The sequence below is a fragment of the Salvia splendens genome, chromosome 19, assembly GCF_004379255.2.
Source record: "Salvia splendens isolate huo1 chromosome 19, SspV2, whole genome shotgun sequence".
NCBI classification, from domain to species: domain Eukaryota; kingdom Viridiplantae; phylum Streptophyta; class Magnoliopsida; order Lamiales; family Lamiaceae; genus Salvia; species Salvia splendens.
In genome coordinates this window covers 24900196-24916203 of record NC_056050.1, presented here as the reverse complement: position 1 = coordinate 24916203, position 16008 = coordinate 24900196, and the positions used below count along the sequence as shown (strand labels likewise).

Genomic DNA, 16008 nt, shown 5'->3' with positions numbered 1-16008 from the left:
AAATTATTGAATTTTCCCGTATATGTGTCGTAAATTTAATTCCGTATTTTGTGTGATTGTTAATTATTTATTTTTAATAATTTTGTTTATTGTGGCTGGGCTATGGCTGAGCTATTGTTTGTCCAGTTGCTTGTCCTGATGATGTGACAAGAGGAGTTTTAATGCTGATGATGTGGCCGGAGGAGTTTGTGGTTGAACTATGGCTGAGCTATTCTTATTGGAGATGCTCTAAATGCTTGAACACTTCTTCGGATTGAAGATAGTATATCTCAAAACGCAGTTGAATTGTATGGTAGTCACAATTTTTCTTTGTGATCATTCTCTTCTAGATTTCTGAGTCGTGTGAGAAATCAGATGCAAGACAATCTGACAAAAAAAATTAACTACACAACCAAGAATAATTAGAATATAGGTGCAGAGAGTTCAGAGAATATTGACATGTGAAACAATCTCAATTTTTGTGCATCAACAAATACTGAAACTGCCGAATCATTGATGTAACAGAGACAGCAAAATTCCAAAACTGTTGTTTGCTTTTCTTCTGATCTGCTAATCAGCTAAGCTCTAGTTTCAAAAGAATCCGCCAAAATCAGCTCTAGTTTTAAAATGTGAAATTTCTGGAGAGCAAGGCTCGCCACTTTTGTGCAGTTGCAAAAACTAACCAAAAAACAGTTGTATTTCCCGACTACGTGATCATCTAGTCGATGTCTTGACCTACTGAATGCTGGTTACCTTGTCACGTTCACTTGCTTGTTCCGTTCTTGGCCTCGAGATATATAAATACATCCAGAGCTCTAATTAGACCCGTCAGCAATTTCATCTGAACTACTACTAGGAAAGTCCTGCAATGCCTCTTCATCGCCATTTTTCGGCCATTTAGGATTGGAACCTCGTTACTTTTCCGTTATCACCTGAAGAAGTTCCAATGGGGTAGCCGCAGGGTCAAGCTCCAGGCATCCTTTTGGAGCATCTTCGGTTTCTAGCCCGGTGAGCAAGTGGTTTGAAACCCGGTGAGAAAAACGGTACATCTCTTCCTTTGGAATCCTCTTGATCCCTTCAGGGTCCATATTGGGACGAAATACTGTCTTGAAACCGGCAACCTTTACAAGGGGAGCAACGCGCACACCCTCTTCCTCACTGTAGTCATCCAGCACGGCCACCATGTCGTACTTGTGGATTACTTCATCAGGGGTATGCTCATTCCAATCAGACAACCAATTTTTGTAAAGTGCCCAAACATCACCCTTCCGAGGGACTATTAAAATACTCCCACGTGGGCCCTTTGACCAGTTAACCTTTTGAGAGAATGCATTCATTGATTTGCAGTTCTCGTGCCTTCCCACCCAAAATTCTCCACACGTTTTATAGAAACCTGAGCCAACCCAGTCCATATTGCTAAATTCATTTGTTGTTTTTGAGTTAAGCCAGCTAATCCTCAGCTTAAAAGGCTTCCTAGAAACCACCTTGTGAACCAGAGCATAAAAACGTGGCATGCCATCATCATCGTCATAAGCAGACCAAACTTCATTATCCCCAAAAGAAAGTTCTGTTCTATCCATATCAAAATCATGGAAATCTGAATCTGGAACAGTCATTGAAACAGCTTCAGGATCCTCTTTACTAGCATTATCCGCAGAATTGCTGACCTGAACCTTCCTTGGTTGATCACCATTCTCATTCTGATCGGGTCCATCAATATTACTAGTACCTTTACGTCCTTTCTTGCTTCCCTTAGATATATTTTTCTGTTTGATTGCTTCAGGCTTTGACCTCCACGAAAACAGCTTATTCATAATCTCCTTCCGAGCCTTTGCAATTAACAAATTACGTGTTTCAAGGGGTGATAAATCTCTTGTACTGTTTGGTTGTTGATAGGTGGTACCAGAAAAACCATAAATCCTTGATCCTGGTGCACTACTACCAACTGCAAAGACACCATTTCCTGGAGCCACGTTATGGTTTGTTCCAAAATGACTACGATTATCATCTAGTTCTCTCTTTTGAACACCTCCCTCCCTTACCGCAGATGCATGTAATTCACTATATGACCTCTTCAACTTATTCTGTGCCTGCTGAACAACATTGGCTGCTTTCGCTGCAATAGATGGTTCTGTACTTCCAGATCCAGAAGGCGGACACTGCTTGTACGAGTGTTTCCCCAAATTTGAACCTGCTTGAGATGGACCTGAGGTTTTAGCAGCTGAAACATTTCTTCCATGTTCAAAAGAATTCCGACTAGGACGAGAATTTGAAGATTGCTGCCGAGGAAGCTGATTAGAAGATTTTGGAAAATTTGAAGGTGGGGCTGTCTCAGAAGCCAAAAAAGCTTCACGACAATTGGGACAAAGGAGAGTACTGTTGAGATACTCTTTAAGGTATTCGTAATGCATCTTGCACCGATGACAGATAGTCCAAAAAGTATCATTCCTAGGAGGTGGTCCAGGAGGAGTTGGCTTAGGTGGTGGTGGTGGTGGCCGCTTAGTAGTATTGTTCTTCGAAACGGATGGTGCCCTACTGCTGAAGTTGAAAATCCCATTTCCCCTGGATGGTGCTGATGGACCACCACTATGCATCTGGGCCTTGTGCTGAAACCCTATGGAACCCCTCCTTTGATTATACTGCAATCTCTTATTCTTATCTGATAACAAACTCCAGGCCTCTGAAATAAGTTTAAAAGCACCATCAGCACCAACTGATTTATTCTTATCAGGGTGCAAACTCAGAGCCAACTTGCGATAGTGTTTCTTTATTGTTTCATCATCAGCTGATGGGTTCACACCAAGTACCCCATACCAGTCATTTTCTCCATTTATTTTGTTCTCAGCAGAAACATACACCTCAAGTGTGGTCAAAATTTGGGAAATACCATCTAAACCTGGATACAGAGTCTGAGCCTTTGAAGCAAATTTTACGGCACCAGCAAAATCTTTTTTTTCTAACTTGCCCTCAGCAATTGATTTTGCCCGGAGGGCTTCATCTTTGTTGCACTCCATACTTCTCTAATTTTTTGGATCTCAAACGTTGACTTGATCAATGATAGCACTCTCACTAAACTGCAAACCACTGAGCGCTGAGAATCTTCAGATCTGTCAACACCTGCTTCATACCAAATACAAATGTCAGAATAATGAAAGAAGATAAGAACTTTACAAAACGAATAAATGTTCAGATGGAAGGCAAAAAATTTCATTGAATAGCATTAATCACTTAACTTTCAAATAATATCCAAAAAAATACATCAAGTATTGGAATTGGGGATGGTGCTAGACAAGGAGGAGGCAGGGAATATGAGGGGTCAGTGAAGGATATGTAAGAACACAACTTAGAGTTCAGAGATGGTTTTATATCATTTTTAATGGATTTGAATTTTCTTTTACCTACAGAGTAACACACAGATTATAATTTCTCTTTTCTAAAGATGCATCACATTTATTAGCCAAAATACTATTACATCTTGAAGAACGATGCAAGGAGAATCTAGAAAATTCTTCATGCAAGTATGAAGTATCATAAACAACAAAATAGCCAATCTTCGCCAGAATAACCGCATTAGAGTTGAGAAGGTACTGAAAAAAAACAACATAGTCCCAAAGATGGAACACCAGAATGGCTACAACAATCGACCCTCAATGGAAAAAAGGAACTAGAATCAAAATTGTGTGACTCATCTATAGCATCACTGCAAAGTAGAATAGTGCTGGCCTCCATGGCAGCCTCCTGATACTTTTGCAAAAGTGACAACCGCACATCACAGACATATTGACCATGAACACTATACTTAATTTTGCATACGATATCAAATTGCACCTATGAGTTCAAGACGGCGGCTTATCTGGGACCGACACAACCATTTGCATCTGACGTTCTAGTTCACAACACAGCCTAAATCAGCAAGTCTCTGAACTAGTGTTTCTTACGTTCTTTACCCTTTGGACATTGCAGAATTCAGTGAACCCCTTAACATCAACTGCCAAAATAAAAAAAAATTAAAAAAAGGAGACTAAAAGCAGTAGATTATACATTGCACCAAATCAGCAAATTCTGGGGCAAAAACTGTCAACACGTCGTAAAATTACTTCAACAGCATGAATTGAGATAAAATTTCAAGCAGCTATCAGAAGTTCAACACAACAAAAAGGGCTAAAACTCACGAATCAGATAAATTAAGCCAATTTAAGCTTAAAGCAGACCAGTACAATGGATCTGAGCTAATTCACACAAAAAAAAACGCACAATTCCACTCCCAATCAAATTTTGCACTGCTCAAAAACCCTAGATTCAGCACAAAAAATGAAACTCACTCACAAACTAGAAAATTAAAATTACCTTTCCATTTCAGAATTCAGCCGGAGTTGAAATTTTGTCAGGAATTTCTTCCCTCCTTTTGTTCAAAATTTTCCCACCAAATTGATATGGGAAAACTGCAAAAGTTTGTTTTAGTCAAACCTCATATGAGAAATGAGAAATCTGAAATGCCCCAAAAAATATCTGAAATTGCAAATGTGTGAAGATGTAGGGTTTCACTTTTCATGTTTAAAACCAAAATTTGGGTTACCTCTAACTAGAGTTAGAACTAACCAAGGTTAATTGCCATATTGAGCTTAACCATGGTTACTTTTTAACTATTTAATATAATGCCTTTTTTGTTCTTTTATTTATTTAATATATTTATTTTTAAATTGTTATTTATATTTTCGATATTTGTTTTTATCCGAATAAAGTCATTTATTCTTTCGCCCATTGGTATACTTCAATTACATTAAGCTAACATGATAACATACACACATTTCATATACTGTTCATCCAATAATCAAATATAATTGTATAATAATTTCAATTTTTGTTACTACTCCACAAATTTGTGTCACTTGTTATATTTTGGTGATCCAAGGTTGTTTGTTCTTCTAGTCATACATAGCATGAACAATTGGACATTAAGGCACATTACACCCTTTTTTATTAGCTATAAATAATGTTCATTGTAGATTTGAGGCAATGATGAAGGGATAAAGGCAATATTGAAAATAGAGAGATTAACAAAAATAGACTTACCTAGATTTGATGTCCTTTTTCCTAGTCATTTTTTCAACTCAATTTATTACAACATGCTCTAATCACACAAAGTCTATCTTCTTTCTTTCTTTATTTAAAAAAGCCAATGAATTAAACTTGGGGCAAGTCAATTCACTTTTCATGACCACATGAGGTTCATCTACATTACTACTAGTATAATAGGCCCAATTAATATTAATAGATTAAATGACCTAATTGGAGGTGCCTCCAATAATTCAGTATTGAGATTACACCATCTTTTTTTTACCAAATGTCAAATATGAAATCAAGAAATATTTTCTTTTAACATCAAACAACCACCAATGTTAGTAAAATTTAATTCACCATCAAATAACCAAATTTATTCTCTAGTTTGTAGTACTACTTTATTTTAGTGCAGAGAGTGGCGTGGCAAATATTTAATTAATAAATTAAATAGGAAACTCTATTTTAACACAATTTGCAACCGTTAAAAGATTGTTTATCAATTTATAATCATTAATTAAACATCAAACCATTGAAAATAACAGTACTTAAAAACAAAACGGAATATAGTGCTGGATCCAACTAAATAATAGGCACACCAATATTTGGTGAAATGTGTAATAATATAAATGAATATTTTTCATAGGTTGCTCTCTAATTGACCTAGTCTACTCTTCGGTGCAGTTCAAAGCAAAGTCGATACAAACAAATAAAACGAACCGGAGAGAAAATGTCTTCGTCCATTTACAAATGGGCCCCACCGATGCGACTTTTCCAAAAACACACACTACAATTACAACAGTCAAACAGCGAAGTTAATTTATTTTAACTATAAAAAACAGTTTTAATGAGCAAATCGTTTTCTTTTTCGTTATTAATTAATCTTTTTTTCGTATATTAATCATTTTCTCAATCTGAAATGCCAACTGCAAATTCACAAGTTTTCAACTTCCATGAGAAAGCGAAGTCTACGCGAAGCTTCCCTTGTCTTTCTCTCTCTCACATACTGATTTATAACAACTCATCACTTCTGTAAGTCTGTCTTTTCTTGCTCTTTGGTTGATTTTCTGTTGAATTTTCTGAAATCGGAGTTCAAACTGGTAAATTCTGATTCCTCAATTTTCTTCTTGCTGATTACGCTTTTTGTGGTGGAATTTGACTTTTGGATAGGGAGATTGGGGTTTATCCGATAAAATTTGCTTTGACCTTTTTATTGTTTGAAAGTTTAGAAGGATGAAGAAATCGATGTTGTAATGTTTGGTAGAAATTGTTTGACTAAATATTGAGTGAAGAAGAGTTCAGTTTGATTTGGAAAGGCTACTGATTTGATGCTGTCTGTGGGACTGACTATTCTGGATTTGGAAAATGTGGAATTAGGAAAAGTAGGTGTTTTTTTTTTGCTTTATTTAGTTACTTTTGTTTGTTGATCAGCGATTGAGTGATTGTTTTGGCGTTTTGAATTTGGTTACTATGGTTAATAGTAGTTCGCTTTTCTAACCGTGCAGAGCTTCTAGACTTCTGCATTTTCTGTTAGGTCCCGGAACGTCTGATTTGCGTGATATGCTGGCAAAATTTTATTTTAATGTCTGCTTGCTCTTGACTGTATTAGAAGAAATTGAATTATAGTTATTTTAAATATTCCCTGCTCTCAAGGGGCTAATAGTTCTTTCAGTTCAGATTTAGAGACGAGCAATTCTCTGATTGAAAGAAATCAATCGTATTACAGGAGGTGTGACCATCATCAAATTGTGGCACTAGCAGCAGTATGGGACACATATGCTTCTTCTCAACTATGTTAATGTTCCTGTAGAGTGAGGTTTCATCTTCTTTTTTCTCTTTTTCTAATATAAGCTGGAGTAATGGATCACTACCGTGAGAAGTTCGTGAGGTTAGTTCAATATTCTTGTTATCTCTATATAGGTGTTATTGTTTGGGTTTCAGGTTGCATTTTTGGAGGTTTGTAATGTTTACTATGTAGCATTTTAGGAAGTAAAAGAAAAAAATGATTGGAATTGAATATTGTATAAGTGAAGGAAGGATATGGAAATTGAATGGAGGATTACTATTTTCTGGAGAGATAGACAAGATAGTTCATTCCTCGATAGATTGATGAAATATGTGCCACTTTTGGAAAAGATTGAACATATTTCTTATATAGTAATGGGAAAGGGTGAGTGGCTTTTTCACATTTGCCTTTTCTGTAGAAAGGAGAGCGAGGAAGAATCTTATAGTGGAAGTTTAATTTTCTATTGAAGGACCTTAAGTACTTGGTAATAATTCAATGAGTGTTTTATCTATGTATATATCAAAAATAGGTTTTGAAAGAGTTTGATGATGTCTTTCCTCATGCATAACTTAATATTATCATTCAGATTTCAAGAATCGAGATCAGATAAAAGTTTCAACGAGCAATCTAGTAGGGGAATACAGCCGAGCAGACTTAATTCAGTAGTATACTCAATTTCAGACAAAATTCATAGGGGTGTAGAAGCTGGTTCTGATAGAATCAGGAGGTTCAAGGGATCAATAAGATCTTTCTCATTGAAGAGATTCTTGGCAGACGATGAGGTACCTAGGAAGAAAATCCTTGATCCTCAAGGACCATTTCTTCAGAAATGGAACAAGATATTTGTGCTGACATGTCTGATTGCTATCTCCGTGGATCCCTTGTTTTTCTACATTCCTATTATCAATGATGAAAAGAAATGCCTTGATTTGGACAAGAAATTGGAGCTTGCTGCTAGCATTTTACGATCCTTTACGGATATCTTTTACCTCACACATATTATTTTCCAATTTCGTACTGGTTTCATTGCTCCTTATTCGCGTGTATTTGGAAGAGGAGTTCTAGTTGAAGATTCTTGGGAAATAGCAAAAAGATATCTGGCGTCATACTTTATAATTGATGTTCTCGCAGTTCTTCCGCTTCCACAGGTATGGCATAATGGTCTGGTTTTGCTTAATGTACAATTATAGAATTGAAAAGAAATGCTTTATTCAATTAAAGTACGTTTATTATGGTTAGCTGCTCATTAAAGAGGTACTCTTTTAACTGCAACCTGAACCATTGAGTACAATAGTTATCTGTTGAACTTGTATACTGTTATCCCTGCATATAATTTTCTCTTGAGAATCCGTCATTGGATGTACCTCTTAGCTGATTGTCTGTAACTTCCCCAGATTGTAATTCTCATCGTCATTCCAAAAATGAATGGAGCAAGATCTTTGAACACCAAGAATTTGTTAAAATTTGTGGTTTTCTTTCAATATATACCAAGGGTTCTCCGTGTCTATCCTCTGTATAGAGAAGTCACACGAACTTCTGGCATACTGACTGAAACAGCATGGGCTGGAGCTGCCTTCAACCTTTTCCTTTACATGCTTGCCAGTCATGTAAGTCTATCTTATAAGCCTCATTTGCATCTGAGATAAATACGCTCTTTTGTCCATGTTGCTGATTGAGATAATTTGCTAGATTTTTGAACTACACCTAGTATTTAAAATCCTCTTGAGCATTGTGGGGGGCTTGATATGTTCTATACTTCTAGGAGATAATCATACATGCTACATATTGTTTAACTATACATAAACACAAATTACGTACGTGTGTTATTATAGCACAGTGCACTTAGAAACTACAGTACACATGTTTAAAATTTCTCCTATTCATTTGTGTAGTTTTTAGTTTTATCCACCCCGCCAGTATGTATATATACTGAACTAATAAAGCAATGATATTTCTGTAGATGATAGATCAGGAAACAGTAAATCAACGTATCAGTTAAAATGAGATTTAAGCAAATTAATGCTAGCTTATGGGAAGTAGTATAAATCTCTACTTATACAATGAATAGGCTATCTTCTAATCTCTTTTCACCATTGGATTTTTGGTCTATTTTTAGGTGCTTGGAGCTTTTTGGTATTTGTTCTCAATAGAACGCGACACTACGTGCTGGATAAGAGCTTGTGGAGATCAATTTGCATGTAGAAATGCTTCGTTTTATTGTGATGCTGACCATACAAGATTCACACAAAATCTGACGAAGCTGTGCCCTATACAGCCTGCTAATACGACACTTTTTGACTTTGGGATATTCCTTGATGCTCTTCAATCTGGCGTTGTTGAATCAAAAGACTTCCCTCAGAAGTTCTTTTATTGTTTCTGGTGGGGTTTGCAGAATTTAAGGTAAGCAGAAGTTCATTATGTATGTGATGATATATTAATTAAAACTATGAAATGGGAGAGCTGTATCTCATGATACTATAAAACTACGAAATGGGAATGCCAATGTTATAGTCATGAATTTGTTCTACAAATTAGGTGTACTACTGGTGGATGTTTTCATCGCAGAGTTTCTTATCCAGTGTATCGCTTTCTCTTGTCTCTTATTGCAGTTCCCTTGGTCAGAACCTTCACACAAGTACTTATGTCTGGGAAATTTGCTTTGCTGTCTTTATATCTATATCCGGTCTGGTGCTGTTTTCGTTTCTGATTGGAAATATGCAGGTCTGTGAGTTGCTTCACAATTGATAATGTGCTGAGATAAGAGATCTGTAGTAATCTTTAGATGACTTTGTTTGTCCGAGGTTCTAATAAGCTGTAACTATTCATTCTGCAGACTTATCTGCAGTCTACAACTCTAAGGTTAGAGGAGATGAGGGTGAAACGAAGAGATGCTGAACAATGGATGACTCACCGTTTACTTCCGGATAATATAAAGGAGCGAATCAGAAGATATGAACATTATAAATGGCAAGAAACTAGGGGGGTTGATGAAGAGAATCTTATCCAGAATCTTCCTAAGGACCTCAGAAGAGACATAAAGCGACATCTTTGTCTCGATTTACTTAAGAGGGTGAGTATTTCCGTAAACCCATTTGCTACAAAGTCTATCTTCGAATGCAAAATACTAGCTAATAATCGGAACTGTTGTCTGCTACTATTCAGGTGCCACTCTTTGAGAAAATGGATGAACAACTGCTGGATGCGATGTGCGACTGTCTTAAACCGGTTCTTTACACTGAGGACAGTTACATAGTTCGAGAGGGCGATCCAGTTGACGAGATGCTGTTCATCATGCGTGGCAAGTTGATCACTGTGACCACTAATGGAGGAAGGACCGGGTTTTTCAACTCCGAATATCTGAAAGCAGGAGACTTTTGTGGCGAAGAACTCTTAACTTGGGCTCTGGATCCTCATTCGTCGTCTAATCTCCCCATCTCTACCAGAACCGTGCAAGCCCTTTCAGAAGTCGAAGCATTTGCTCTGATGGCTGATGATCTGAAGTTCGTGGCATCCCAGTTCAGACGGTTACACAGTAAACAGCTGCGCCATACTTTCAGGTTCTACTCACAGCAATGGAGAACCTGGGCAGCTTGCTTTATACAAGCAGCTTGGCGCCGTTATTGTAGGAAGAAGCTGGAGGAGTCTCTCCGGGAAGAAGAAAACCGGCTGCAAGATGCTTTGGCCAATGGGGGGACAGGCTCGCCCAGTCTGGGCGGAACCATGTACGCCTCCAGATTTGCAGCTAATTTGCTTCGTGCAGTGAGACGAAATGGTACGAGAAAGACGAGGATGCCAGAGAGGATATCGCCAATGCTGCTTCAGAAGCCAGCTGAACCAGATTTCACTGCCGAAGACAAATGAAATCATTCTTTCATGTAATTGTAATATAATAGCCTTTTCCATTTATGTTGTTATCAAATATGAGTGAATCTTGGCTGCTCCTGTACATCTTTCCATTTTTTTCACTCGCGAAAATAATATCGAATGAGAGTAAATTGTATCTAAAATTTTGCATCTAAATCTCAGCAAAGAGGGTTTTGAACATTTTTACATACTTGCTATACAGAGAGAAAAAGAAATGAAGAATGGAAGGCATCAACCGACACGATTAACTAACATCAGAGGCTTCAGTTCTGCTTTCGCGTTCATGCATTGGCTATTTAAAATGGTGTCGAGAGTAGACACGGCTTCCGCAATATGTTTGCCTTTGTTCAGCATCACGCAGCTCGCCCTGCCATACAAAACCACCATTTCTTTAGTTTTTTCTATTTACTATAACACAACCACCAAAACCATAATCTCAATGAAGATACAACAATAATGGCTTCAGATGTTGGAATGTTAACCCCACACATGCTTAGTTATGCTAAACGAGCGCTACATTCTAGTCAATCCCGTGTTTCCCTCATTCTAAAAAATTTATTCCCTGACAGATATATAATTGGTTGCAAACAATATTCAGATTACTGCTTACCTCCTTCCATTGGCTGCGTCAGTGATTTCCGCTCTAGTAGGCACCCCGGTTTTGACCAGTGATTCGAGAACCTGCGTTGCTAAGACGACTGGTAGATGGGCAGCACTGCAAATGGACATAATTTCTTCCTGTATATCAGCAAGCTTTTCCCATCCGCATTCCACGGCAAGATCTCCTCTAGCAATCATCACTCCTAAAGGGTTTCCTGATTTCATAGCTTCTAGTATTAAGAGAGGCAACTGCTCAAATCCACCTTGTGTCTCAATCTTCAACACAACCCCCAGCTTTGAAATTTTTCTTTTTGAAAGCTCTTGCCGCAAGACAACAATATCATGAACATCTCGAATGAATGAAATACCCACCATGTCAGCATGTGCAGCTACAAAGTCGAGATCCATAAGGTCCTTTGAAGTGAGACCTTCAAACCGGATATCACTCTGGGGAATATTTATGGATTTTTCTGAACCTAGCTTAGTACCTTTAGGATCAGCATGAGTGATTGTTACAACTACTTCTGAAATGCTATTTCCTAATCACTCCCCATATCTTTCCATCATCAAAAGCAATAGGGTCACCAGGTTTTACTGAATCAAACAGATACCCACAAGGGCAAGTCATCTTATGTGTGCCAACGGCTGAACAAAGTGACGTGTTTTGCTCGTCTGAACTATCTCGAGATAAAACAAGCAAGTCACCAACTCTCAACCTAACAAATTGTTCTGCTGGAGGAACATCGACCACAAATCCAACTGAAGATTTCTTTCCTTTCTCCTTAATATACAATGCAGTGCCAGACTCAAGATACGCAGTTTTGCTGCATTCAGCCATAAATCCAGCACCGGAAAAAACAGGATATTTGCTTAAGATTTGGAGACTTCTGTGTTTTCCACGGGCATCAGTGAATCTCACAGAACCATCAACTTCCAGCTTACTGAGAAATTCTTCACCATCCACTTGCAAAATAACATTGGGGGATAGGTGGGAAGGTGGTGGGCCTGCTCCTTGTGGGCTCAGCCAAACTTGGCCTCCACGTATAACACTACCAAGTGCATTCCTTTTGGGAGAGATTTTAACCACACATGGACCATCCTTCAATCTTCCAGTTCGAAGCTTTGGTCCAGCCAAGTCCATAAGGATCCGACAAGGTTGCTCTAGAATACGAGAGCATCTCTTCACAGTAGAGATTATCTTACTCCATAACTCTGGGTTTCCATGAGCACAGTTGATACGAAAGATTGTGGCCCCTGAATTGACGAGATCTGTTATATGCGTATCATTTTCTGCTGCCTCTTGCCCAACCGTTACCATGATATGAGCCATTTTCTGATTTGGAAGTTTTCCCAAAAGTATATCTCTGTTAGAAGATGCCTTTTTCACCATCGCAGTCATTCCAAGGTCTACATTTTTATTGACCAAGCTTTGGTGAACAGGGAAGCCTTCACTGGAAACTTGTAAGCCAAGGAGAGATTCTGGCCTTGAGTTAATGATCATTTCAATACATCCAGCGAGACTTGAAAGAACATGAGTATTTATTGTCTCTAAATTCATAAGCCCAATAGAGGAAAGCTCTTCTTTTATCTGTTCCGTATCCAGGCTTTTCAGTGCCAAATAGTGCAACACGTTTATAGCACTTGCCGAGTAATTTCTGCAAATTATTAGGACGTAGATGATAATATGATATCATAAATAAAATTTTTGTCTAGTTCAATTGTTAAGTACTTACCCTGCCAAAATGTACCACTGATTTAGCAGTTTTGAAAGCACGGTACAAGAAAAAGGTATGACCGTAATACCGTATGCAGATTGTACTTTTGGTTAAATTCTCGGGAACTCGAGGTGATATTAGGGACAGGAAAAGAATATTGAAATACAAAATGCAGTAAAAAGAGGGAATAAGTGAAGCTTACCGGTGACACATGTTAAGCCTTGATGCATTACATTGTTCCATAGCTAAGATGTGCAAATGAACTGTCTTCAGTTTATCCAGAATAGTCACTTTGTTTCCCTGTTTTTCAGCAATTTGTTGAAGGTCAATACTTGACTGCATTCTGGAGGAAGCTCTTTCTTTTTTCAGCTCCTTATGATCCCCATCCCTCTCAGGATCATCACAAAAATTAGGAGAGCACTGTAGGTGAGTATCCTCACGTTCAGGTAGCATGCTATATGCAGCTATTGGGGTGAGTTTTCCACGACCTTGAAGAAGCAATATGTGATCCCCATAGTCTGGTGCTTTAGAGCCAGATTTACAAGGCAGAAATGAGGAGTTCCCATATAAGTTGACTGCTGCTAGATCTGGGAACCTAGCCTGCACAACAGTATACCAATTAACAAGTAGATGAAAATAAGAAAGGATTTTCACAGGTTCAGTGACCCTGCATATCATCTTGAATGTAATGGTTAATAGTAGTTGATATCAGCGTAAATAACTTTTGTGAAGAAAAAAGTAATTACTAGAGTAACTTTCTTGTGAATGCCTCCAGAACAGAAATAAAATTGTAGAGATGTCTATGATGGTCTTATGAAATGAAAAATAGGGCGATGGAAGTTTTTCTCCACTTTCCGATAGGAATATGTGAAATAGGGTCTTAGGAAATAATGTTCTGTTCACTGAAATGGTGTTCTGTTACGGACTCAATTCCCACATCGATTGTGAGACCAACTGGTGTGGGGTATATAGGCTAAATGGGCTCTCTCTCCTAACAGGCTAGTCTTTTGGGATGAGTTCTCCTGTTTGGTCTGTATCATGTTCATAATTAAGGAGCATATTCTCAAAACTACTTTAACTACTGAAATGGTGTTCACTTCCACCATTTTCTGTTCAAAGGGGCAGCAGCTTTTTCTTAAAGCGACTTAACTGAAAATGATATAGTTAGAACTTAGACATACAAGCCTGTGAAATCATGCAGTAACCTCGAGAACAAATGAACAAGGGCACTCACATGATACATAAACGAAGTCTGGTCAACAACTGAAACTGCTCCTTTGATCATATTCTGAAGTATGGTGTCTGCGTGACATCAAAATTCGTTAGATCAACTACTTTAAGAGAGATTACAAAGAAAAGAAATGCACTTTTCTGGTTACATCATAGCAAGATGATGTAAACTGGACTAGCCTACATCTAAGAACAATTCCAATCTGCCTTAAAAAACATAAAAAAAAAAGAGAAAAAAATCCCTAGTGGTCCTACACCTGACTTGTTAAATCATATGCAAAGCAAAATATGAATGTTATGAACATGTGGACTCAATTTCAAAATATGCATACTTCATCAAAAGCATTTATCTGATAACCTTTCCTGTTCTACAATGATTGAAACTAGGTGTTAATTTGTAACTCAGTTGATGCCAAAAGCCTCATAATTCGTGGAAATCTGAAACAGATAATTCAAAGAACCACCAAATAAGGAGAAAAAAGCAATGATAAAAGTTCATTTCCACACGATAGATAACCTTGTCGAGAAACATCCCCAAAAAACATTATCTATTCAACATGCACCGACTCTAATATGCTGAATTTTTCTATTTAGGGTTTGTAAATACGAAATGTTCAGCTGAAATTCACCTCAAAGCTAACAAAATCGCGAAATGGATGAAGATAAGGTTAAAGCATAGATTATGAAAGAAATAATACAAAATTTGGTATTTAGCTGAAGCGCGATAGAAAAAGGTACCGATTGGAAGCTCTGCAGAAATGGAAGGTTTAAGCGCGACGAATCGAACTCCGGAAATGGTACATACAAAAGGTAATTTCAATTGAACTTGAGCAATGCTTCATGAATTTCAATCGCATAGAGAGATGGGAGTGTGGATGGCACGTGCCTGATTCCAGAATCTCATTGATTATAAAATTCGATCCATTTTTAAATACTACTACTACTACAAAATTGTTACTTTAAATTATATTATTTCCGTCCCACGAGTAAGAGAGACGAAAAAACGAAATAAAATTTTTATAAACAAAGAAAATGACTTAACTACTTCATGAAAAATAAAAAAAGAATATGACTCATACTATATTGGATTCAGAAAATATTTTTTTACATTTTTTAATTGTCTTACAAAATAAAATTTTTAATAATAAAATTTGTTATGACTTTTATATTTTTCATCATTATATCTTCACCAATCACATAACATTCATCTAAAATTGACCATTATAAATAGAATAATGCTAAACTATGATTTAAACGGCGATTTCATCAAAATTGTTTGAGTTCTGACAACAATTTGAGCCAATTTTATACTTTTTGTCATTATATTTCTCAAAGGTTTCCAACAATTTTAGATAAAGAAGAGGGTTGAAAGGGAATATTCTGGTATTAAGAATTTTTGTTTATTTCAAATAAAAAGAAGAGATATTGGTCTATAAAATCATTAACTTTGTTTAGATTCTAGTATTTTCCATGAATTTTAAAAATGGTCATAAAAATCATAATCTTTACAAACTGTGCTAATTCCCAATGGCGGGTCCATCGTCGATCCGAATGGTTGACGACTTGATGTGGCTTAATTGATTCTATTTGGCAAATGTAAATAGATATAGACATCACTGTTTCTCACGCTCCTTCGTTACATCATACTCCTTCCGTCTTTCGTTACAAGTCTCATTTGTTTTCAACATAAGTTTTAAGAAATGTTAAGAAAAATGAATAAAAGAAAGCTGGTGGATAGCAGGCGTACATCATTTGTATATAGTATTACTTTTAAAT

General features: G+C 37.1%; 2 protein-coding genes and 1 pseudogene across 8 annotated transcripts; 1 reads left to right on the top strand and 2 right to left on the bottom strand.

Annotated features, from left to right (window-relative positions):
* Positions 1-433: 433 nt before the first annotated feature.
* LOC121779667 (meiotically up-regulated gene 184 protein-like) lies at positions 434-4489 on the bottom strand. 4 transcript variants are annotated; one of them, XM_042177032.1, is made up of 3 exons: positions 4327-4489; positions 3808-3967; positions 434-3096 (listed from the first exon to the last, which is right to left on the bottom strand). In XM_042177032.1, exon 3 carries the CDS (start codon positions 2991-2993, stop codon positions 894-896), a length of 2100 nt encoding a protein of 699 aa, XP_042032966.1. In that variant the 5' UTR covers positions 2994-3096; positions 3808-3967; positions 4327-4489; the 3' UTR covers positions 434-893. The 4 variants fall into 4 exon arrangements, with proteins under 4 accessions (XP_042032966.1, XP_042032968.1, XP_042032969.1 ...); XM_042177034.1 differs by having other exon boundaries at positions 3918-3967; XM_042177035.1 differs by having other exon boundaries at positions 3927-3967.
* Positions 4490-5932: 1443 nt separating this feature from the next.
* Positions 5933-10843, top strand: LOC121779666 (cyclic nucleotide-gated ion channel 1-like). 4 transcript variants are annotated; one of them, XM_042177030.1, is made up of 8 exons: positions 5933-6069; positions 6764-6925; positions 7410-7971; positions 8218-8430; positions 8940-9223; positions 9433-9544; positions 9657-9893; positions 9986-10843. In XM_042177030.1, the coding sequence occupies exons 2-8, from the start codon at positions 6897-6899 to the stop codon at positions 10682-10684; spliced, it is 2136 nt and encodes a 711-aa protein (XP_042032964.1). In that variant the 5' UTR covers positions 5933-6069; positions 6764-6896; the 3' UTR covers positions 10685-10843. The 4 variants fall into 4 exon arrangements, with proteins under 4 accessions (XP_042032964.1, XP_042032963.1, XP_042032965.1 ...); XM_042177029.1 differs by having other exon boundaries at positions 6000-6137; XM_042177031.1 differs by lacking the exon at positions 5933-6069 and adding an exon at positions 6104-6137 and having other exon boundaries at positions 6715-6925.
* LOC121779665 lies at positions 10809-15130 on the bottom strand (annotated as a pseudogene).
* Positions 15131-16008: the final 878 nt, after the last annotated feature.

Excerpts from the sequence above, each read along its gene's own strand:
- LOC121779667 (XM_042177032.1), bottom strand. The coding sequence starts at position 2,993 with ATGGAGTGCAACAAAGATGAAGCCCTCCGGGCAAAATCAATTGCTGAG.
- LOC121779666 (XM_042177028.1), top strand. The coding sequence starts at position 7,369 with ATGATGTCTTTCCTCATGCATAACTTAATATTATCATTCAGATTTCAA. Across the intron at positions 7,972-8,217 it reads CAGTTCTTCCGCTTCCACAG|ATTGTAATTCTCATCGTCAT; the intron begins GTATGGCATAAT and ends TAACTTCCCCAG. Across the intron at positions 9,545-9,656 it reads TTCTGATTGGAAATATGCAG|ACTTATCTGCAGTCTACAAC; the intron begins GTCTGTGAGTTG and ends TTCATTCTGCAG.